The sequence below is a fragment of the Staurois parvus genome, unplaced genomic scaffold (assembly GCF_062004578.1).
Source record: "Staurois parvus isolate SC_StPar_1 unplaced genomic scaffold, SC_StPar_1.0 ptg000452l, whole genome shotgun sequence".
Taxonomy (NCBI): Eukaryota; Metazoa; Chordata; class Amphibia; order Anura; family Ranidae; genus Staurois; species Staurois parvus.
In genome coordinates this window covers 434,343-459,308 of record NW_028318248.1, presented here as the reverse complement: position 1 = coordinate 459,308, position 24,966 = coordinate 434,343, and the positions used below count along the sequence as shown (strand labels likewise).

At 39.6% G+C, this 24,966-nt stretch overlaps 1 protein-coding gene across 1 annotated transcript in view; it reads left to right on the top strand.

Moving 5' to 3' along the window:
* The window catches only part of LOC149453085 (zinc finger CCCH-type antiviral protein 1-like), a 91,098-nt gene that overhangs the window by 4,716 nt on the left and 61,416 nt on the right, over positions 1–24,966 (top strand). Inside the window, exons 3-13 of the mRNA XM_089688708.1 lie at positions 663–1,041; positions 5,039–6,571; positions 8,360–8,422; positions 8,641–8,764; positions 10,378–10,540; positions 11,020–11,140; positions 11,975–12,071; positions 12,543–12,654; positions 12,892–13,022; positions 14,207–14,358; positions 15,951–16,232. Coding sequence (XP_089544834.1) covers positions 663–1,041; positions 5,039–6,571; positions 8,360–8,422; positions 8,641–8,764; positions 10,378–10,540; positions 11,020–11,140; positions 11,975–12,071; positions 12,543–12,654; positions 12,892–13,022; positions 14,207–14,358; positions 15,951–16,232 — 3,157 coding nt within the window. The remainder of the gene's footprint in view (positions 1–662; positions 1,042–5,038; positions 6,572–8,359; positions 8,423–8,640; positions 8,765–10,377; positions 10,541–11,019; positions 11,141–11,974; positions 12,072–12,542; positions 12,655–12,891; positions 13,023–14,206; positions 14,359–15,950; positions 16,233–24,966) is intronic.

Here is a 24,966-nt window from a genome sequence, read left to right as displayed (position 1 = left end):
AGGCTTTTTTGAGTTTGGGCAAGGACACAGGGGCCCCATGATCCCCTATTGCCCGGGGGCTCCATGAGTTGTCAGTCCTCCCCTGTTTACAGGTAAGTATGTAGAAAAAAATCCAATTTTTACCTGTCAAAGAATGTGTCTGTCCTGTCAAGAGATTTACACAGCTCTGCCACACAACATTCCCCTGTATATCAGGAAAAGAGGCCTAATTTTTCTCTTCTGCAAATCAGTCATACTTATAGGTCTTGTTTTTGCCTTAGCCTGTGACTGAACAGTGAAAGGATACGCATTAGACTGATGAGCTGATCTTTCTGTTGCTTTACTTTCTCCTGCTATTGGCATCTTCTACATTAGCACAAGAGCACTGTAGCACAACTGAATGTCTGCTTTTAGTTTTGGTACAATGTTGTATGACCGCGCAATTGTCATTCAAAGTGTGAGAACGCTGAAACCTGAAAATTGGTCCTGGGCAGGAAGGGGGTAAAAGTGCCCGGTATGGAAGAGGTAACTGAAAACATGACCTGACATATTAATGAAGACAGAGTTGCATTAGGTTGTGTCTTTTATACCTATGTGTTCAATGTTAATAGAACAATGACACCTGTCCAATATTTGTTAACACCTTTACCCTGCTTGTTCCATTGTGATCCTCTTCCCTCCAGGACTGTTCAAAATACATGCATGGCAGATGTGACAAAGGAGAGGATTGCACCCGCCTCCACATGTGCAGATATTTTACAAGGGGAGAATGCAACTACCGCTTCTGTAGAAGATCACATAATCTCCTGGAATCAAAAATAATGCTCACATGTAGCTGGCTGAACCAAACCACTGTTGAGAACTGTCAGATGCTCTGTGTACTGAAACACATTAAGAGACACCAGCAGCCACGAGAAGGGGCTAATCATGAAGAGGCCAGGGAGGCTCACCGGCCAGCAAGAGGCAGAGGAGGAGGCAGAGGGAGAGGAAGGCTAAGACAAAGAAAAAGAGATAGCTCCCAGGACTTGTTGGAGGGACGGAACAGAGAAAGAAGATTTGACGGTACCAGTGTCCTGCTAATAAGTGTTTGAAGTAAACCTGTCACAAAAATGGGTAGTTTAAACTGAGCCTATGATGGGAAACTACATAAGCAGAGGTCATCTTTATTAAAAACAACCAAAAATCCAGAGATATAGCCAGCTGAATTTATTTGTAGCCTTTTGCTGTAAGAGACAGAATTTGCGCCACCGACTTCTGTCTCTCAAGACTACCTGTTGGTCACTGGTGCCACCCGTTATATTATAAAATCACTGGTGCCACCCATTATATTATAAAATGACTGGTGCCACCTGTTATATTATAAAATCAATACTCCTATTGTGAGGCAGAAGAGGGTGGAACCAAGCCTGACATTTATAGGAAAAATCAAGATTTGCATGCCTTTGATGTGCAGGTTGTCATTGAGGGTTACTGTGTCTCTGTTTATGTATATGAAAAAATCCTCTGACCCCATGATGCAATTGACGTTATGTTTTCTATAACTGTGCTGTTCAACTGCATGAGTATTTGGAAGAGACAGGGAACAGACACAACCTTTTCAGGGTGCCGGGTCATGGAAGGAGACTCATTGAATGCAGATGAGATAAAGGTGTGACCTGGGACACTGGAGTGATAATCTAATCATTTTGTTGTTGTTCTTTCACTGTCCAGTTAGCAGGCTGGGGTGAATGGAGGATAGCAATGTATATCTTAGGCCCCTTTCACGCGGGAGATCCAATCAGGTCCACCTGTCAGTTTTTCAGGCAGACCTGATCAGATAGTCTGTGCATCCCTATGGACAAACGTGTGTAAGCGGACTTGTGTCCACTTACATCTGCCTACCCCTGGTCCAATCTGGTCCACTAAAAAAAAAAAAAAACACCAGGATCCATCCTCTTCCACTTAGGCAGATCAGATCAGAGGGAAGTTGGGTGTAAACGGACAGCAGAGTCAAATTATTCCCAGCCGCCGATAGAGCACAGTGGGCTCTTTCCATGTACACCCTGCAAAACTCAGCAAATACAGATGTCACATCCACCCACACTGCTCCAATCAGCAGGGGATCTTTGAGTTGATCCCCTGCTGATGTGAATTGAATCTACTAGGGCTGAAACAATTAATCGACATAATCAATTATAAATGACTGTGAAAATAGTTGTCAACTATTTTCATAATCAATTAGTTGGCCTGCATACAGAATGCATTATTTGTTTACATATCAGTAAAATACAGTGCAGCTTACATACAGCTCAGTACACCATTGATACATGTCAGTAACACAGTGCAGTGCACATACAGCTCAGTACATCATCCATACATGTCAGTAAGTGCCTGAGAAGTTGTGAATGCCTCATGGGACATGTAGTCCTGGGCAGGAGAAGGAAGTGATAAAGTTAGATTTTTTTTACCTTGTTATAGGGGCACTCTATACCAGGGGTCTCCAAACTTTTTAATCAAAGGGCCAATTTACTGTCCTTCAGGCTTTAGGGGAGCCTGACTGTGGCCAGTGGGAGTAAAAAATGTCCTTGCATCAGTTGGAGTAAACACTGCCCCAACATTGGTTTCAGCAGGAGGAATAGTGCCTCATTGTTGGTTTTAGCAGGAGAAATAGTCCCCACATGGTTGGTATCAATCTCAGTCTTCACGAGACTGCGGTTGAGCTCTGCAGCCACTTTTGCAGCAGTTGTTTCTTATTCCGGGTCACAATCCTGCGCAATGTCCTTTTGTCTCTTTTGGTCAGTTGACCATGGTGACTGCGCTTACGCTTATCAGACGACGTTTTCCTGGAAACTGTATATTCCATCATAACCTTTGATACTGTACTTTGCGACATGGCAAAATTCTTCAGTCACAGAGGCACCAGCCAAGAGGCACAACAATTTGTCCTCTTTGAAGTCCAGTAAGCTCTGACATGACTCGGTATTACTAGCAGCGCACGCATTGAATGATGAAAGGGAGGCTTCCCACCTGTCAGCTAGGTGTCTCATCACACAGCGGAAGGAAAATAATGTTACATCACTTCCACTTTTACTTGCCACTGTTTCCAAGTATACGTTAACCCCTTATAGTAGTGATTATCTGCTGTTTTTGTATTATAAAGGGCTAATTTTTTTAACCCCACCATGACAGGTGATAAAAAAAGCATGCTGCTGCAACTACATGTCTTATGCTGGCCATACACCTATTGATTTTTGGATGAGAATATTCATACGAAAATTCTTTGTACATTCGATGAATGGACGAATGTTGTTCGAAAATTTCACTTGCTTTTAACATTCAATTTTAAAACGAATGTAATTTCTGAACAAAAACCACATACACTGTGCAAAAATTGGTTTGACCGAGAAAAGTTTTCTAGTCTGCTCAATTTGACCCCACTAACAATTACAAAATCGAACGAACGTTCTTAAAAAGAAAATTTTCAGACAAAAAATGAATTTGTGTATGGCTATCATAAGTGACAGCGGGCAGCTTATATCAAGCAGCCTGCCTATGACAAGGAAATCTGTCATACATAATTTTATATTACAGTCCTGTCTTAAAATTGGCAAAACAGCGCTTTAGGTTACCTAACCATATAGCTGGTTACCACTGCATATAGATATTCAAGAATAAAAAGAATTAAGGCAGTTCAGAAGGCAAAAGGGGGTTCAACCCGGTACTAGCAAGGTGTACCTAATTAAGTGGCCGGTGAGTGTGTGTATGTATATATATGTATAGTGTGTGTTTTACCCTGATTTACCCTTATCTACTGCACATTTCCTGAATTCTTTGTATCTCCCTAAACACCTCACCAACATGGGACTGGCAATATTTTGATCTATTTAAAGTGATTGTAAAGGTATTACCGTTTATACTATTATTATTTATACTACTATATACTTACCTGCTCCGTGCATTCCTCTTCTGAGGTCCTCTGCCTACTCTCCTGGATCATCCTCTTCTCTGAGTGTCCCCATAGCAAGCTGATTGCTATGGGGGCACTCATGCAGGTTTGATTCCAAACCAGGCTGTGTGTCTATTGACACACACAGCGAAGCTCGGCCCCACTCTCTGCTCACAAGATTTTACTGACAGCAGCAGGAACCAATGGCTCCCGTTGTCTCAGCAAAGCCTGTGAGAGGGGGGAGAGAGGAGAGGGGCACTACAGATGGGCACAGTGCTGGATTGATTGAGGATTCAGGTAATTATAAGTGGGGGTGAAGGGGCAATACTGATACTTGAACATATTTTACCTTAAAGTGCTACTAAACCCAGGACCCTGCACTCACTATATATGATCTCCCAGAGTACATGAAAATGCAATTATTTTAGTACATATAAACTTCTAAATACCTTTTCTCATCAGTAGTATATAGCAGTCTTGTGACTTCTATCAGTGTCCAGAAGAGCACTGGTTAAAGCTTACAGGAGGAGTTTTCATTCTCCCCTGATTGTCCTATGAGGCTGCAGGACCCCTGGCCCCCTGTCTGGACAGCGCTGACTGGCTTTGTGCTTATCACATGCATTCTCCCAAGAAAAAAAAACTCTCTAGAAATACACACTAAACTGAGCATGTGCCACTTGCCCCCAATGCTCTGTTTTATCAGCAGATGGATCAGAGAAGACAGAATTAAACATCCTTTTTACACAATGTGGAGGATTAAGTTCCATAGTGAGTATAACAAGCATGCTTTACTGCATATACAGTCTGATTTTACTATTGTGTGTTTAGTAACACTTTAATAAAGGGAATGCATTAAGGTAAAACTTTTCATTTCTTTAGAACCAATTTAAGTAAGTGGTAAGTGGTTCTTTGCCTTACCTCTTAGCTCATCTGCCAATGTAGACAAACCCATTGTCAGCCTGATTTGAATTTTTAGCCAGTGTACAGGGAATGATGGTAATTTAAGATAATAAACAAATTACATAACTCAATATAAACATGAGTTTAGCGATCACTGAGTGACTTTTACTAGATGTAAAACCAGGTATTGCTCGCCTAGCTTTTAAAATGTATTTGTTTTTTCCACTTTTTTAGGGCCCCGCTTCCCATTTCAATCTACCAGTCGCCCATCATCTCAATGCAGTAATGGTCAACTTTCTGGAGATGAAGATAATGATAACAGCTCCAATGATAGTGATCATGGCATACATTCAGAAAAGAATGATGACAACACAAAAAAGCCTTGCCATACCACAATGCATTCAAGGCCAATTAGCAAAACGACATGCCCAACAACTGCTCAGATAAGGCCTCAGCCAAAACCAATTAGTGGATCTGGTAGGCCACCAAGTCCCACAGTGGCGGGTCAATCTAACGTTTCAGTAACACCTTCAACAAAACCTGTACCCTCACCTATGGGGGCGTCCTCTAAGCCTGAAACAAGACGTAGTATAGATAATGTTTCACAAAATTTTTCAGCAGCTTACAACGTACCAGGGAATTCTACTGTAAAAAGTTCAGTCATCCTTGACCAAAAAGATAATATGAAAATTGGTAGGATGGCGAGTCCATTATTGCCTGACCCAGTCAATATTTCTACAGGATCTTCATCAATATCAAAAACATCACTGTACACTACTGGAGAAATGTCATATGCTGCTCAACCAAAACAAGTTAGTATATCTGGCAGACCATTAAATCCTCCAGAGGCAGGACTATCCAAGGTTCAAGCAACACCTTCAGAAACATCAGTAACCTCACCTATGGGGGCCCCACTTAAAGCTGAAACAAGACTTAGTACAGATAATGTTTCACCAAAACCTTCAGCAGCTTCCAAAGTAACAGGGAACACGATTGTAAAAAGTTCATTTATCCCTGACCAAAAACATACTTTGGAACTTGGTAGAATGGTGAGTCCTTTATTGCCTGGCCCAGGCAATATTTCTCCAGGATTTTCATCAACATCAAAAACATCACCGTACACTACTGGAGGAATGTCATATGCTGCTCAACCAAAACAAGTTATTGTATCTGACAGACCATTAAATCTTCCAGAGGCAGGAGCATCCAAGGTTCAATCACCACCTTCAACAACACCAGTAACTTCACCTATTGGGGCTTCACTTAAGACTGAAACAAGTATTAGCCCGGATTTTGCTTCACCAAAAACGTCAGCAGCTTCCCACATAACAGAGAATTTGTCAACAAAAAGTTCATCTATTTCTTATCAAAAACTGATTAGGGAATTTGATAAGACGGAGAGCTCTTTAGTGACTGGTCCAGCTAATGTTGTCCAAACATCTTCACCAACATTGAAAACATCACCTACTAGAGAGGATCTATATACTGCTCGACCAAAACCAGTTACTTCTACTGTTCAGTTTAATTCATCTTCAACTCCATCAAATCCTCCCAGTTTGTCTAGGCGTTCTTTCACAACTGATACAGCTTCCAACAAACCGTATGCCAGTGTAGAACCAATGACAAAATCTGATGCATCAAGAGGCAACCAATATACCATAACTATAGGTGAAAATCATTCTTTCCATCTGCCACCAAAGTACACCAACTCTACAGTTTCCCAACCTCAATCAGCCACCAATACTCATTTGCCAGTACCAATGAAAGGTAAGCAGATGACATTGGTTAATATAAAAAGGCAAATTGCCTTTTTAAAGTGGTTGTAAACCTTAATGTATATCCAATGAAGTGACTAGCCTCAGGTGATAAACAGAGGTGAAACAAATCCTCCTGCATACATTGTACCTGTTTATCTGTAGCCAATTGTCCTGTACATAATTGTAAAAGATGATTAAAAAGATATTTCAAACTCAAAAAGCAGGGGGTAGTAAGTTGCAGTTACACACTGTACAAGAGCTCTGAGAGCTGATTGGAGGGAAGGGGTGTACATCATTCACATAGGAATAGAGCTGAGGCTGTCAATCACAAGCTGTGTCAAGGAGGTCACTCCCCTGTCACCTTTCTAGCTCTTGGTGTCAGTAAAATTGGTCAGAAGTGACTCATGCTGATAACTGAGGAATTAGACAGCACAGATAAATTACACTTAATGCTTTGGAAAGAGGCATGTAAACGTTATATAAATATGTGCGTTGTTCAGTTTTCATGTCTGAGGTTTACAACCAGTTTAATGTCAAAGTGGACCCTTAATGGAGATGGCGTGATGGAGAAAATGTATGGTGACCTCAGCAAGATTTCTTCCTTTTTGCTTGTCTGTGTTAGGGCCTATCTGTAGACACTGTAACTTACCTTGGCTGATCAAAGTGACAGTGTTTCTTTTAGCCCTGGCTAAGTTAAAGTGGCACTAAGTCATATCTTTTTTTTCAAAAATAGTCCATGCCCATCACCCTGTAATTTATTTTTCATGAAATAATTTCTGTGTTTTTCTGCCTCCTTGTAACATCCTCTGTGGGCTCCCGAACCTCTCCTTTTCCCCTTCACTTCTGTAGTTTATACCGAACAGAACACATTAGTCGTGGTTATGAGCACTGCTCCATTCACAGCACACATCCCATAGTCCATAATCCCTTGCTTATCTTTAGAGTGAGAAAGAGAGGGTGGCTACATTGTTACTTACAGTGGGGAACGAACATATCCACCCGCTAACAGGAAGTTGGATCACAGCTGAGAATTTGGAGAAAGCTGCAAGCAATAGAATGTACTTTCTGAGCTAAGAACGGATACCTAAATAGAATATATATTTTTAAACCAGCATTAAAACTAAAAGGTGGATACAGTAGTAATCAGTAATATACTGGATCTATTTAAAATATATATGGAAAGCAATAAATCCCTCACCGGGGTTCTAACTTTTTCCAACTCTATCTAAATCTAGAAAAAAACATTTTCAGCAAGGAATACACTTTAAAACTCTATTTAAACAAGCAACAGCAGAGACTTGCAGCACTCTGCCCAACAACCGATCATAGAAAGACCTATATGTCCAGAGGCCACTAACAGTTGAGTTATTTCTCATTTTGACAGTAGAAAAAAAATACCCCTACCTCATGTTGTGACAGTTGGTAAAAGGCAGTTAAAGCAGAACTAAACCCTCCGTCCTCTCCTTAAGCCGGCCATACATGGATCGAAATTCGGCTGGCTCAGCAAGAACCAGACGAATTTCCATCCATGCATGGGCTAGCTGGTTGCACACAAGTTGATCTATTGATCGACATGTGTACAACTAGCCGGTTAGGTTTTTTCCGAATGATCAGTGCCACCGGCTATAGCCAGCATTACTGATCATTGTATCTGCTGGTGTGGAAGGCTCCCCGCTGGCAGAATACATTAGCGCAGCAGGACTCGTTAATGCCAGTCATCTTAATACTTTAAAGAAATGAGTAGTAGAAAATCACAAGTTCTGCACATGATTTTCTTTTCCATTTCCTTTTATTTTAGCATCGGTGGATAAAACCCCAGAGATTTGTCTGTCCTATATTTGGAAGTTCTGCAGGCTTGGAGGTAAATGTGTACCAAATTCTGATAAGACTTATTTTAAACTAATTAGTCAATTACGAGACATAAGTAAAACATTGGAAATTTTATTTTTCTAGGGATAACTACCAGTGTTTTGTTGTGGGTTTTTTTTTTTACTAATATGTAGGTGCACAAAGTGAGTCTAATAATACAAGATCTGCAAATATTATTGCCCCAAAGATAATGTTTTTCTTGACTGGCAGGTTGTTGCTCCAATATGCACTACTACCTACCGTACCGCTGGCAGGAGTTCAACGGAACAGATTGGGAGGACCTTCCAAATATGGAAAATCTGGAGCAGGCATATAGTGATCCAAACATTTTCAGGTAGGTGCCTCTCACCCCCGGAGTCATAACAGAAACAGAATATGCCAGCTTACTTTGAAAGAATACAAAAATACAGGATGTACCATTTTATAGTCTATACAGTGATAACATGATAAATTATTAGGGAATATAAATTAAGTGACATGCCATTTGTTATTGTTAAATGAGGGCATGAATTGGTCCGGTGTGCTTCCACTGCATTAGCCTTTCTATAGCTACAAGTGTCACTCAAATATCATCTAAACAGTTATTGTTGTTGCTGGAGTGTGAGAGACCACATTATGATCACTGACACAAACTGCATGGAAATCATACAGTTGGAGAGGAGCAAAGATACAAACCTGTGCCGGGAAATCTCACTATTGTGGGAGGGGCAGAGACACAAACCTGTGATGGGAAATCCCACCATTGTGGGAGGGGCAGAGACACAATCTACTGCAGGAAATCTCACCAATGTGGGAGGGGCAGAGACACAAACCTGTGATGGGAAATCCCACCATTGTGGGAGGGGCAGAGACACAGGAAATCCCACCATTGTGGGAGGGGCAGAGACACAAACCTGTGATGGGAAATCCCACCATTGTGGGAGGGGCAGAGACTGCAGGAAATCTCACCAATGTGGGAGGGGCAGAGACACAAACCTGTGATGGGAAATCCCACTATTGTGGGAGGGGCAGAGACACAAACCTGTGCTGGGAAATCTCACCATTGTGGGTGGGATGAAGACACAAACTACTTCAGCGAAATCTCACCATTGTGGCATGGCGGAGACAAAACTAGTGCAGGGAAATCTCAAAATTGTATGAGGGACTGAGAAACAAATGTCTGCGTGAAAATCTCACCATTGTGGGAGTTATTTACAGAGCTGGATAGCTTATATCACACATAGCCGAATGCATCAAAGCAGTAACTGTACTAACAACTACATATGAGTTTCAACTGGAGAGAGAGACAGGCTAAAAGGAATAAAGCTTCTACTGTGTTTTTATTATAGGTACTTATGTATATAGCACCATCAATTTATGCAGTGCTTTACATACATTGTACATTCACATCAGTCCCTGACCCTTCAAGAGACTCCCATTCATACATACACATACTAGGGCCAATTTAGATAGGAGCCAATTAACCTACCAGAATGTTTTTGGAGTGTGGAGGAAACCCATGCAGACACAGGGAGTACGTGCAAACTCTGTGCAGGTAGTGCCAAGGCTTGGATTCAAACCAACTAACCTAGCACTGCCAGGCAAAAGTATTAACCACTTAGCCACTGTGTTTCTGTTGAAAACCCCCTTGGTGCTCTGCAAAACCCATGTCATGGGTGCACTTTGCACTCAATTTTTAAAATAAAGATGTATCAATTACAAACATTATATGCAGCATTGGGTTAAAAAGTTGTAAAACTAAAAAAAAAAGAAAATTGACACCAAACCACTCTAGTTTTCCTTTAACGTATAGACTACTGCATTATTCAATTCATAGCTCTTAACAAAGTTAATGCTTTCTAACACCAATGCACTAGTAATTGTAGCAATACAATAATGTCCTTGAAATTTCAGGCTGCTATCCTGAAAAAGGAATGAAATATCTCCACCTCCTGCCTTGTATTGCAGGTACCTGTCAGTTGATTTCCAAACCATGAAAATGGGTACCAGACGTGTCCGCAGACTCACCACCCCGTCATCTGTCACAAAGCCCTCTGAATATGTACTGACCACTGAATGGATTTGGTACTGGAAGGATGAGTTTGGCACCTGGACCATGTATGGCCAAACGGTGAGTGAAGTCTATGGAACAAATTTTATTATTAGATGTAAAAGATCAGTTTAACCAAAACAGATATTTCAGATAAAGGTTGGTTCTGGCAAGCTGCATTGCTTGATAGTCTCTTCTATCTCTCAGGGACTGTATTAATGAGATGTTTGTGCTGAGCTCCCACATCTACTGTGAATATTATAAGGGATTTCCACCATCCCTACTTGACTTTTCAAATACTGTGAATTGTAGCAAAGGTTTCTGAGTTACCAGAAGCCATGGGGACCAGAGATGGAAGCTACAGTAGAAAGATTTGGACTCCGGAGTCCCTGTTCAACATAAGAGGTTGCTGGGTGACCTGGCTCTTTAGCACCTAACAATATCTGAACTTATCTTGTGTCATTTCTAGCTCATCTTATAAAATTGTTACTTCTATCTTACGCTGAATTTGAGGTAATGCAATATAAGATAATGAAACTCATGAAGGCATGTTGTTCTAGAACACAAAGAAAGTGAGTTCCTCCATTTGCTCATCAGACCTGGAAACCGTCTTCCTCTCTGACCCCAGTGGGACCATCAAATTCAATGCTGGAGGCCAGAATTACATCATCAACTGTCAAGGTGAGCACCACCAAAGCGGCAACAATGTGCCCATGCACTGAGCAGAACATTTATAGGGGCATTGAAGTGTAAATTGTGCGGTCACCCACAGAACTGCTGAACCAAAATCTCATAGCTATAGGTTAATAGAGCCATACATATTCACAGGTACAGTACATTGATGAAGACCGAGAGAAGGAGTATATTTCTCCTAATTCAAGTCTTATTGTGACCTGTTTTCACATGCTAACATTATGGGTGAACTTGAAGTTGTGAAAAATGGATGTGCAATCAAATTTAATTGCAAATTAGTGCATGTTAAAATGTATGTAAAGCCAAACCTTTTACTTTTTTATTTTTAGTTAAGGAAATAGAAGAACTGATAAAGACCCCTGTCAGTTTTTGTTCTTTTTTGATGTTTGTGTTCCTTAGGGACAGATTTCCCCTCACTTTCTGCATCAGAGACACAACAAAAATGAAGGAGATTTCTCCAACATAGTTATCCCTATTTAGACACTTATCATGAGAACTGGTGTCCCCATTGGAGGATTTCCCCCTACCCCTGCATGGGCAAATATTCATCAGAGGAATACACATGACTTTATGTCATACTAATGCATGTACTTTCTTGAATTAAGGTTTAGCTATTTCTTTTAACATGTGGAAACTTTTCGACTTTGCAGTTTGGTGAATCAGGGCCAATGTCCTCTTTCTGGTCCACTTTGTGGTACATTTACCAATGATGTGTTGCCACACTACAGCAATGCTTCCCAAACTAGACCTCAAACCTTCACCTCTTCTGACCATTACCTCATACTAGTTGAGCTTAGAAGTTTCTTACCTTTTTACCACCAGAGATGAAGCAGAGGAATGTTTATTATAAAACTGAGAAGGAAGTCCGCCGCAGGCCTAAGTTCCTGGATTTTGAGAAAGTGAAGATGCTGAAAGGAAGGTAATAAGTACATAAATATCACACTGACTGTATGTACTAATAAATGTTGAGATTCAAATTTCAAGAGTTTGAAATTCTCTAACTAGAATTTTGAAAGGAAAAGGTTTTGATGGTCATTCTTGGCCCTTTGAAGGGCCAGTATACATTATGTCACCCAAATGGCATGGCCAGTAAAAGTGTGTAAAAATGATACCTTTTAGAAAGAGACAGTGCGCTGCATGAAGGTTGTGTGTATAGGGGGCTTCCCATGCTACTTCCGTGATAATAGTTTCTTTAGCAGCCCTCCGAAGGGCAAAAGAAGCATGAACATGAAAATGGTCTTCCACTGACCTTAGTGCCATTTTGAGTTTGGAGATTTCTTTTTTTAAATTTGGTCAAACTGAATTTTGATCATGACCAGTAGTGAAATGATAGAGCAGTTAATGTTGTTGAGTAACCACTAGGTCGATATTTTTTGATTTTATCTTATAGCACCAAATCTGCTGCAGACAGTTCTGTACAAAAGTCATCGAACTCCATTCTCAAGACGGTAAATTATCCACTGCATTGGTGCTTGAAGGCCATGCCAGAGGTCGGGTATCAGGTATGACTGAAAGAAAACTCCACAACTCATTTAATAAAGACAGTATTTGTATGCAACATTTTTCAGAAAGTACTGTATAACCACATTATCATGCCACAGCAATATCAGGTATTGAAAGGTTAAACCTAATTTATGCTTACAAAATGTCTACCACTATCTACCAATGACAAGTACTCTTCTGTAACTTCTGTAAAGCAAGTATGCATTGCATTAAAAGCATCCTCATTTTGCTTTCAGAAAGTCCTTGTACTGGAGAATTCTGAAGAGTTCTCAAACATTGTGAAAATGTTTACCACGACAGTCTCCGGGCATGTGGTGAAGAAAATGTGGCGTGTTCAGAACCCCTCCCTCTGGCAGGTCTATCAGTGGTATGTTGGTTACTGCTTCGAACCAGTAAAACAAGAGACTTGTACCTTTAACATTTAATCATCAGCATTTTTTTAATGTGATGAGCATCCCTGACTGTTGAGATAATGTCTGTACCTTATAATGTCCAGTAAATAATGTCCGGTTATAATAGGCCAGTAAACACACAGATTTATGTTAAACTTTTAAACCCAAAGACTCTACAGGACCAGGAAAAAAATTTTGTATTGTAGAAAACTAAATCCCTACTTGTCCTTTCTCAATTTTACTGCCACATGTAATCTCAAACAATATAGGTACTTATTTCAATATAGATTTAATGATGTCTTACAATACAGAATTAAATATTTGCAAAACATAGGTACACACTCCTTCCTTACAAAAGTCTATTGCATCGCATTTTTTGGCTACATGCAATTTATAGCCAAATATTGTTGTTTTTTTAGCATTGTGTTTTATATATTTAGAATGTGATTCCTGAAATGGTACACCAGATGGAACTTTTTATATTGGCAGATTTTTATTTGCGCTTCTGCCCTCAGATGTGTGGAATTTAGTAGTAAAAATATGATTTTACGAAAAGTTGGTCTTTGCCCACTCATACCTAAAACAGTGAAATTTTTTTGCACAAATATCTTTTGTTCGGCAGTTTAGTACGTTGTACGTTATGCAACTGTAGCCTTATCTGCCTTAAGAATATGCAAGATGAGAAGTTTCTTAACTTCCTTACTATATGCTCATTTATGCCTTTGAATGTTAACCACATAAGACCCTTATTTGTCATTTTATTTAAGGTACCCCCTATATTCCCTCTATATTGTAAAGTGCTGAGCAAACTGTTGGCGCTATATAAATCCTGTATAATAATAATGTCTCTGTGTGTTGTTTTCAGTATGTTACACTTGACTCATAGACATTGCTGAGAGAAAGGAGCAGAAACAATCACTGTGCTAGACTCAACACTACCAAGGAGCCAGTCCATTTGTAACATGTTATATATTACACCCTTAATATGGGTGTAACATGTAACATGTTACGAAAGGTGAACGTATCCTTTAACCCTTAACCCTTTTCCCTCTGATGGTATATTTATGCTTTAAAATTTCTAAAATAGCAATGGTAAGACAGACCAATAACAGCAGAGTTACATTTTTGTAACTTAGACCTCTTTCTCTTTTCATCTTAGGCAGAAGGATCAGATGAAGAAGAAGAATTCAGGAATCAATGTGAATGAACGGCAGTTGTTCCATGGAACAGACGGGGCCAATATCGATGCCATTTGCAGGGACAACTTTGACTGGCGTGTCTGCGGCACTAATGGCACCGTGTATGGACAAGGTCAGTCATAAAAAATATCCTTTCAGAAAAACAAGAACCTGTTCTGTAAAAAAAAAAGAGCACTTACTTGGTCCTTGTAATTAAACCAATTGTTAAGGGCTCAGACAAAAACTGACTGAAATCAAAGTGATATTGTTGCGCTGTGTGCGAAACTATATAAATCAATATAACAATTAAATGTTATTCCTTAACATAAACAAATATATTCAACAAATTTGTGAAACCTGTGAAAGTCCATATAAAGCAAAAGTCTATGTATCTGTGTAATCAATAAAAAAGAAAAAAGTGTGTACTTAATATCCTTCAAACGCAATGATGAGTGACCAGTGCGCCCTCCACCGCTAGTTATACAGCCTCTTACCGGATCATTAGATCCCAAATTATGGGTGGTCTAAACTAGCGTGAAGCTGCATAGGTCTTGCTTCATAGGTGTCATTTGTACAGGGAACACATGCAGTATCTTGATATTAACCTTCACTCCAATCTCCCTTCCTGCTCAGCCAGATTGCTTGGCCAAACAAATTAACTCCAATAGTGTCATACCGTCAAATATTTAATAGAATCAAATAAAATTCTACTTACAAAGCTCCAGAGTAAGCACATAATCATAAAACGCCATTGGTGCCGGCTCCAGACTGGCTTGGGTGAAGTCAGTACAGACTTCGTCCTGCCTCAAAGTACATTTCGTCCAAACAGACATTGTCAAGGGGATCAGCCTGGTCACTCCTTATTGCGTTTTAAGGATACGAAGGACACACTTTTTTCTTTTTATTGATTACACAGATACATGGACTTTTGCTTTATATAGCTTCAGGTACCATCTCTATGCTGATGACACACAAATCTACCTTTCTACTCCTCACCTCACCCCTTCAGTCTTCTCGTGCATTACTAACCTACTAAGTGACATATCAGCATGGATGTCACTCCACTTCCTCAAACTCAATCTTTCTCATACTGTTCCCTCCAGCCCGTGCCCCTTCCCCTGACTTCTCCATCAAGATCAATAATACAACCATCAGTCCCTCCCCTCATGCCAAGGTACTAGGTGTAATCCTAGATTCCCATCTGTCTTTTCAGCTCCAAATCCAAATCTTGTAGACTTCACCTCCGCAACATCTCCAAGATACGCCCGTTCTTAACCTCAGAAACTACTAAGCAACTTATTCACTCCCTTGTTATATCTTGCCTTGACTATTGTAACTCCCTCCTCATTGGCCTACCTCATCACAGGCTATCCCCTCTTCAGTCTATCATGAATGCTGCTGCCAGACTCATCCACCTTACCAGCCGTTCCATATCTGCCATCCATCTCTGCCAATCCCTCCACTGGCTTCCCATTGCCCAACCAATAAAATTCAAAATAATAACAATAATATATAAAGCCATTTATAACTCTTCCCCAAATTACATCACCAATCTTGTCTCCAAATATCACCCATCCATAACAAATAAAAAATATTCTCTCTAGATAGGCTTTAGTACGTTTTGTTCTCATAATGCAGTAGGAGCCTTTCTTATTCTGTAAGCAAGGAAACACATTTTTTTTTATTATCACAACAAATATAACTTGTAAACTTTTTTCCTAACAGGAAGTTATTTTGCAAGAGATGCATCCTACTCGCACAACTACTCTGTGCCCACACGTGCTGGAACACGAATCATGTTTGTGGTCCATGTGCTGGTCGGTGATTTTGTTGTAGGAGATTCCAAGATGAGACGCCCACCTCAGAAATACAACAAAACTGAGTGTTATGACTCCTGCGTGGACAACATCCATACTCCGTCCATCTTTGTGGTGTTTGAGAAGTTCCAGGTCTACCCAGAGTACATCTTGGAGTATGAGGAGGAGAAGAAATCTTCCTGTGTCATTAGCTGAGAGGAAGCCGTAACCTCGCAAAGTAAAGACAGTCCAATGTTAACGGCCACTTATTTTATTTTAGCCATCTATCAGTTAACAGGATTTCTATTTCTTTATGACTTTCTCTACTCCATCTTGAACTTTAGAACATGTAAGTGTAAAATGCTTTGGTTGCTAAGGTGTTTAGGTTCTCATGTTATCATTCAGGTAAATGAGCCTCCAGCTTTTGTTTATGGCTCCCGGTGCTGGACCAATACATGAGCCTGACACATAACAGAATGTGGCTTCTTAGATCACTACCTCCTTCAGCTTCCAAAGAGATTCCAGAGTTGCTTGGTAATAAAATGACTCAATTTTTTGGTTAGTGGTCTGTGAGCTCTCTCCATCATTTTAGAGCACGGGTGTCAAGCTGTTGCCACACTACAAGTCCCATGAGGCATTGCAAGATTGGCAGTTACAAGCATGACTCCCAAAGGCAGAGGCATGATGGGACTTGTAGTTTTGCAACAGCTGAAGGGCCGCCAGTTTGACACCTGTGGTTTAGAGCATTCTTTACTGCTGAACAAAAGAGGAAACTTGGGGCAGATTAAGAAGGCAGTGGGATGAATAGTGTATAATTTGTTATATCCCTTTCATACAATGTCTGGGGTTCACGTCTGTACTGTGAAAATATTTCATTTATAAGAATGCACTTTCACTTTAAAGAGGATTTCTATTTTTGTGGTTCTGGATAGAGTGGTTAAGGGTTATAAACTCAGGATTTTTTTCTTCCTGTGTGATCATTGGAAACGGAGATGAAGTTTCTTCACACAGCAGAATCTGCATGTATAATGAGAAAATATGTTAGTACCCATGTACTATACAAGTATAAAAGACTGTAAAAACACCTATCAACCAGTACCTTGGGTGTACTTCATATGCCCTGTTACTCTTCTGCTGTAAGTGCTCATTCGCCATAGAGCACTTCTTGCTGCTAGGCAGAAGAGGCAACCTGGGGCAGGTTAAGAAGACAGCAGTCAAGGACTGGATAGGTCCCTGGTGTACAGTTTATGGTATATCCCCCTTTATAAAATGTGTGCGTGGTGGGCAGGGGTGGTGTTCACATCTGTACTGTCTATGAGAATGTGTGGGCAAAGAACAGTTTCACTAAGCAGAAGCAAGAAAAATATTATGAATGAAGCATTCAGTTTTTAAAGAATCAATAGTTAATCAGTTAGTAGGTTAAGTGGCTCCTGTCTAAATTAGCCCTAGTGTGTGTATATAAAAATGTGAGTTAGGGACCTTAGATTGTACACCCCTTGAGGGTTAGGGACTGATGAGAATGTGCATTATATGTAAATTGATGGCACTATATATGTACCTGAAATAAATAAATATATAAATGATAGTGTATCTAATGAACAGGTACATACTAAGCAAATGCTTGAGAAACTCGGGCTTGTCTATGAGAACCTTCTGTAATGGCCATGGACAGTTCCCAGGATAGGTTTCAGCAGCACAGAACTCACTGATATTCATTCGAGTCTGTGCTTATATTTGCTGATAGAGGTCCATTGCAGTTCCTAAATAAAAGGACGTGGCTTTTTCCTTACTTTTTTAGTGTTTCTGGTCAGATAATAGGTATGTGCAATATGAAAACAATTCATGAAAAAAGGACAAAGATTTGTTTAGCTGGTCGGGTTCTTTTCCTGGTAACTTCATACTTTTGAAGTGAATTATCCACTAAGTGCCTTCTTTTATTTGGTGTATTCAGGGTCATCCTACCCATAGGTGATAATCCAGTTATAGGTGGAGTCTAATGATCTAAGCTTCCTGCCTGCTGCTTATAGCTCCTAGGCACTCCGTAGAGATCTCCCTGACATAATTCTTGGCTCTGCTACTGTCCACCCAGGAGTACTGTGTGTTCCATCCAATTTGGTGTGTTTCAACTTCTCCTGTTACATTCTCCATATTAAATTTAAAAAATGCAGTGGAGATAGTGGGAGACCCACAAAATTGTCACAACAGCGGTGCAAAGTAGAGATCTCACTAACTGTCACTGAAAGATAGATGATACTGTCAGAGGGTTTAAAGAGACCCTGCCACCAGATCATTCATTTCAACTTTCCTCTCATAGGTTGCTTTGTGCATTTATTGTATTTTATGCATTTCATTTACCTGTAAAAGCATTGCTTGTGTAGGCATCAAAAAGCCCTGAAACTGTTACTGGGTGCTGCCATCTTGGATGTGATGTCAACAGCCCCAGCAAACTCAGAGCTGTTGCTCCCCCAAGCTGCTATATAAACGGGTATATAGAGGGGTGAGAGGAGGGCCAGAGGTACTGGGCCAGCAAATACAGTAATTAAACACTCCCAGAACAGGAGATGGCCATGATGTGTCGGGAGAGGACTGTGTTAAGGAATTGACTCATCCTGGAATGGTCACATTTTCTAGCAATTCAGAGGCACATTGCAAGTGAATAAAAAAATCATTTATGGAAATAAAAAACACTACATTTAAATACTTGATTCCTCTGTTTTAATTTTACTTGCAATAGTTTAAATTGGTGACAGAGTCTTTTTAAGGCTGTAAGGACAATGGGGTTGTTTTACTAAAGGAGGTTGTTCACCAATGAAAGGGAATTTTCACGTGGTTTTGTGAATGAGGTGAAGCTGTGCTGACTTTAATCATCCAATACTGTAACATATGGAAAAAAAATCCACTTTTTTTTTTAAATTTACCTTTCATATGACTGGGTATTCAAAGTGATCACAGTTTCCCTTTCAGTAAGTGAAAATTCACTTTGAAAAGTGGACATCTTCTATTCCTTTAGTAAAACAACCATGATGGTTTTTTTTTTCCTCTAAACGCTTGCATTTGTCACTTTTTGTCATTCTACAAAAAGAGGACTGTGATTCAACAGCAACCAATAGGATTCTTCCTTATATTTTTAACATAGTAAAAGTGGAAATCTCATTGGCTGCAGCCAGCAGCACAGAAGCCTTCCTGCACTCGTGGTAAACCATACATGATTCATTTTCTTTTGTCCAATCAGTGGCTTGAATGAAAGAAAATGAATCAATTCACCCTTCCACACATTCAAGGTGGATGTGGGAATCCCTGCCATAGAGCTATTGTATTCTGACAGCGGAGAGGCTTCCTCACTGTCAGAATACACTCATCAGCACCGCCAGCTATGGCCGGGGGCACTGATCGAGCAAAGATTTTCCAACAGGCTAGTTGTACAGAAGTCAATCAAGCTATCGACTTCTGTACAATCAGCCTGCCCATAGATGGATCAAAATTCATCTGGTCCCTGCTGAAGAGTTGAATTTCGATCCATCTATGGCCAGTTTTAGTAATACTGTTTTACGTTATGTTTACAGTTACGTTTACATTATGTTTTAAGTTTATTTTGCACTACATTCACTGCAGCAACTCTGTGAAAGGAAAGCTAAAAGTATGAAATTGTATATTATTATTATTATTATACAGGATTTATATAGCGCCAACAGTTTGCTCAGCGCTTTACAATATAACGGGAGACAATACAGCAACAATCCAGTTCAATACAAGAGGGATTTGAGGGCCCTGCTCCTTGGAGCTTACAATCTAGGAGGGAGGGGCTAGTGGTACTGTGGTGGTTTATGTAAGGATATATTTTACTTATAAAGGGCGTGTCCCTTTCCCTTAGGTGAAATATTACAGTGCCTCCAGCCGTTAAAATACGGCAAATATTTAGTGAACCAATAATTTGATCACCACTTATTATTATACCTTGAATTCTTTTAGCCAATATGATTTTGTACCATACACACAAAATTTGCCTTATAATAGATAAATATAAAAATTTATTTATGTACAAAAATTATATATATATTAACACAAAACGCAAAAGACTGGTGATAGATGAATATTGATACACATAATCAAAGATATATCCTACCAATGTAAGACACAATAATAAGGTTTCTAACTAATTACATCAATATCACAATTTTTAAATGATCTGATTATTTATTAAATTTATTAATAATTAATAATTTCGAGTATCTCAAAGGTTATATTCTCACAAGCCGTGGCCATAGGATTGCAAGAAGCTAGCCCTTGATATTTTATACTCTTGATTATTAATATTCAATATGAAATATGAAAAAAATTATAATATGGCACAAACAATTTTTAACAGTAAAACAGGATCTCTCTACATATATCTAACTACCCAATATTGTTGTGATACACTAAGGTAATTCTATGATTCCACACAACAGAGAAAATAGGTAATACAAAATCAAATAAACAATCTCACCGCACCCGGCATTCAGACTAGGCAACTCTCCCGTGGATTTAGCTGGCAGTGGAACGCCTTTAGAAATGATATTATAGATAGCAAGTGATAGATATTCAGTATGGGAGAATGTAGGAAGTTATAAGGATAGAGGTTTAGAAATTTAGTTAAAGTTTTAGGAAGTTTGAAAGTATGGAAGAGTAGTTATTCAGAATCAGGTCTTTCTTCAGTCAGGTTTTCTTTTGCTGAGGTCTTTTCTTTTGATGAGTTTTTTCTTGATGAGGTTCTTTTTTTTTCTTAAAGGTACAAGGGCTTTTATACCAACTAATCCATTGTTCTAAGATACCTTCCCACCAGGCTTCTTGATTGGCTAGTTGAGAAATGTGTGTACATAAGCTATTTCTCACCTGCCCGCCAGGTGGCGGTCATGTATCATAGAACAATTTGAGTATTTGAGATGACTCATACCTCGGGTGGAATCTTAAGGTAATTTCAGGGATCAAATATACGTCTTTTTCCAGATATAAGTGATCATACCTATAATATTCTAAATAGGGACCATGGAATATAGGTGTATATTCAGTTATTCCTTCTTGAAATACCATCCTGTTTGTTTCCTGATAAGACATGTAACTAATGCTAGTTTATAATACATCTTACTTTCCATCATCTCAATACTCAAGTTAGTGATATATAGTTCCCATTGCTGAATATTTAGTGGTGTGTAAAACCTATCCTTTATAACATCTCATTTATAATATATTTTTGTAGTATATCTTTGTAATTATATACAGTCAATTTTTAGACTTAAATGTCCTGAATTTCACTTCTTTGTTTTAGAACCAACATTTTCTATGTGTAGGGAAAAACTCTCTGTTTGCCTGGCTCTTGTATTGGAATCACGGTAAACAACTGTTAATGCTTTCACCCTTGGTGGACAATAGTATATTGTGATAGTTTCAGAGGTCTGTTGGTTTATCACACTCTACAAGGTTTGGGTAAGCTCTCAGACAATCAGTTTGGTTCCTCTATTGTCATGTCCAGACCTTGTATATGTTTACCTGCTTATTGAAGTCTGAATAATGGTGTTTGACCACCTGTAGAACTTCAAAATAGTATTGTCTCTAGGAGGAAAAAAAAAATCCCTTCACCCACCGTCTACACCTCTCCAGCCAGATGGTCATTCGACTTTCCAACCAAGACAAATTAACCCTTAACATCCGGCTATGCTGACTTGATGTTATATAGGATTATGTCTTGATAAAATCATGTTTTTGAGACATAATTTCAAAAGCCCACAACAGTACAAAAGGTAGTAATTGTGGGGAATGGACTGGCTGGAAGAATAGAAGATTCCAGTATTAGCTGAGGGCAGGATAGGCTTCCCTGAAGAGATAGGTTTTCAGAGATCGCCTAAAAGTGAGCAGAGTAGGCGATAGTCTGATAAATTGGGGTAGAGAGTTCCAGAGGATAGGGGAAGCTCTGGTTTGTTAAATAAAGACTTTTCCATCTGACACTTTGAATTGTCTCCTAAATCCAAATTTTTGGACTGTCTGATGAATACTACCCTAAAATAATTAAAGCTACTTCATGGGAAAGACTTTACATACAGACAACAATAAATGTTGATCCAGTAGCTTCAATAATTTTTCAATCACTGATCCAAAACAGGTCCTGATTTCATGGGCTTCATACTGCTTTCAGGTCAGTTAATAATGTGTCATTCTAACACTTCCAGGTATTTATTGTCTCTCACAGAGATCACAGTACTCCCCCCGACAATGCCTTCATCTGCTTGTAACCAAAGGATTCACATCCATATACCGTATGACCTTGGATAGGACAGTTGCCCACCTGCTGGTAGTAGTAGCCATTTGCCATTTTGGGTCACACTCCTGGCCATAACTGATCATATGTGCAGCACCATGGCAGTTGCAAATCCAACAAAGGCTAAGATGGCTTCCTTGGCTGTAAAGTAGAGGAAGGATTAGTTCCACTTTAACTACTTGCCGACCAGCCACAGTACATTTACTGCAGCAGGTCGGCACCGCTGTGCAAAATCACATTTACAGTTGTGTTCAAAATAATAGCAGTGTGTGGAAAAAAGTGAATAAAGCTCAAAATCCTTCTAATAGCTTTTATTTCCATACACACAAATGCATTGGGAACACTAAACATTCTATTCCAAATCAAAACATGAAGAAAAATTTATCAAATTTGTGTTGTTCCTCTGAAAAAAATTGAAGAAAAATGAATATTAGACTGTTCAAAAAAATAGCAGTGTTTGTATTCTTCTTTACATACTCAAACATTCACTATATAAACTGAAAAATCTTTGAAGATTTTGCTTTCCTTTGAATCACTTAATGAATATTTAGTTGTATAAGCACTGTTTCTGAGAACTGCTGTACATCTGTGTTGCATGGAGTCAACCAACTTCTGGCACCTGTGAACAGGTATTCCAGCCCTGGATGATTGGACTACATTCCACAGTTCTTCTCTATTTCTTAGTTTTGCCTCAGAAACTGCATTTTTGATGTCACCCCACAAGTTTTCTATTGGATTAGGATCCGGGATTGGGCTGGCCACTCCATAACGTCAATCTTGTTGGTCTGGAACCAAGATGTTGCACGTTTACTGGTGTGTTTGGGGTCGTTGTCTTGTTGGAACACCCATTTCAAGGGCATTTCCTCTTCAGCATAAGGCAGCATGATCTCTTCAAGTATTCTGATTTGTATTCAAACTGATCCATGATCCCTGGTATGCGATAAATAGGCCCAACACCGTAGTATGAGAAACATCCCCATATCATGATGCTTGCGCAACCATGCTTCACTGTCTTCACAGTGTACTGTGGCTTGAATTCAGTGTTTGGGGGTCGTCTGACAAACTATCTCTGGCCCCTAGACCCAAAAAAGAACAATCTTACTTTCATCAGTCCACAAAATGTTGCGCCATTTCTCTTTAGGCCAGTGAATGTGCTCTTTGGCAGTCCCGTGCTATCAGGGGAACCTGAGAATGCAGCCGATGTTTCTGCTAGCTGACCAGTTAGGTGATTGGAGACGAGAATGGTGCCAATCATCTCTATAGTCTAAGAAAATCAGAAGCTACGAACATTTCATCACTTCAGTTTCGCAGGATATAAACCGCCATTTGTAAATTGGGAAAGCATCTGATCACACGGATCTTGGTTTGATTAGATAATGTAAGGGCAGAGGAGATATCCAGAGTCTGATAGACCCCATATTTCTCAAAAAAGAATATATGACAATGCCCATTGAAGTTATAGGGGATAATTGCATTCCCTTTGATAGCATTAAAAGTGATAAAAAAAAATTAAAGGGACAGTGTAAAAATAATTTAAAAATCAAAATAAGCACCCTCTCCCCTCCTGCGCACGCACAACTGTGTGTGCGAGCATTGACCCTGTGCAGGTATGTAAACAGTGGTTGCACCATGCATGTGAGGTATCGCTGCGATCGTCTGATCAAGTGCAGTAATTCTAGCACTAGACCTCCTCTGCAAATCTAAAATGGTAGCTTGTAAAGGCTTTTAAAGTGTTGCCTATAGATATTTAAAATGTATGCAGTTTGTTGCCATTGCATGCCATTGCACGGGCCATGCGCAGTTTTAAAGCAGTTCAGAAAGTGTCAGAAAAGGCTTGGTCTTCAGGTGGTTAGAAGAGTGAATGATGTGTGGCATAAACCTCTTATGCTGGGCATTAAATGCCCCCACCCCCCAAAACGATCCCTTTTTGGAAAGTAGACACACCAAACTATTTGGCATATTGAGTCAATAGAAGAATTAATTTTTTTTATGTGGAACTACTCCTCAAAATACATTCTGCTACTTCTCCCTGGGATTGGGATTACTACATGTGAGAGACTTTTTGTCAGTCTAGCCAAGTACAGGACCCCAAAATCCAATAAACACCTTCAGGCTTTTAAAGGGCTTTATTTCCTCATTACACTTCCTTACTACCTATCACAGTTTTGGAGGCCCTGAAATGCCAGGATAGCACCATACTACCCCAAATGACCCCTTTTTGGAAAGTAGGTACACAAAGGAATTTGATAAGAAGCATGGTGAGTATTTTTCAGATCTCGTTTGTTGCCAAAAGTTATTTGAAAATGAAGACATATTTTTTCTTTTCTTTTTTTTATATTTCAAAACCTTGCAAGAAAAAAGTAGATCTGCAAAATACTCACAATGCCTCTTTTTAAATTCCTTGGGGTATCTACTTTCCAAAAAGGGGTCATTTGGGGGGTTTGGTGCTATCCTGGCATTTCAGGGCCTCCGAAACTATGATAGTAGTGATAGGTAGTGAGGAAGTGAAATTAGGAACCTTCAGGCTTTGAAAGTGGTAATTGGATTTCAGGCTCCTGTATGTGGCTAAGCTCCCAAAACGTCTCACACATGTGGTATCCCCATAATCATTAGAAGTAGCAGAATGTATTTTGGGGTGTAATTTCACATATAC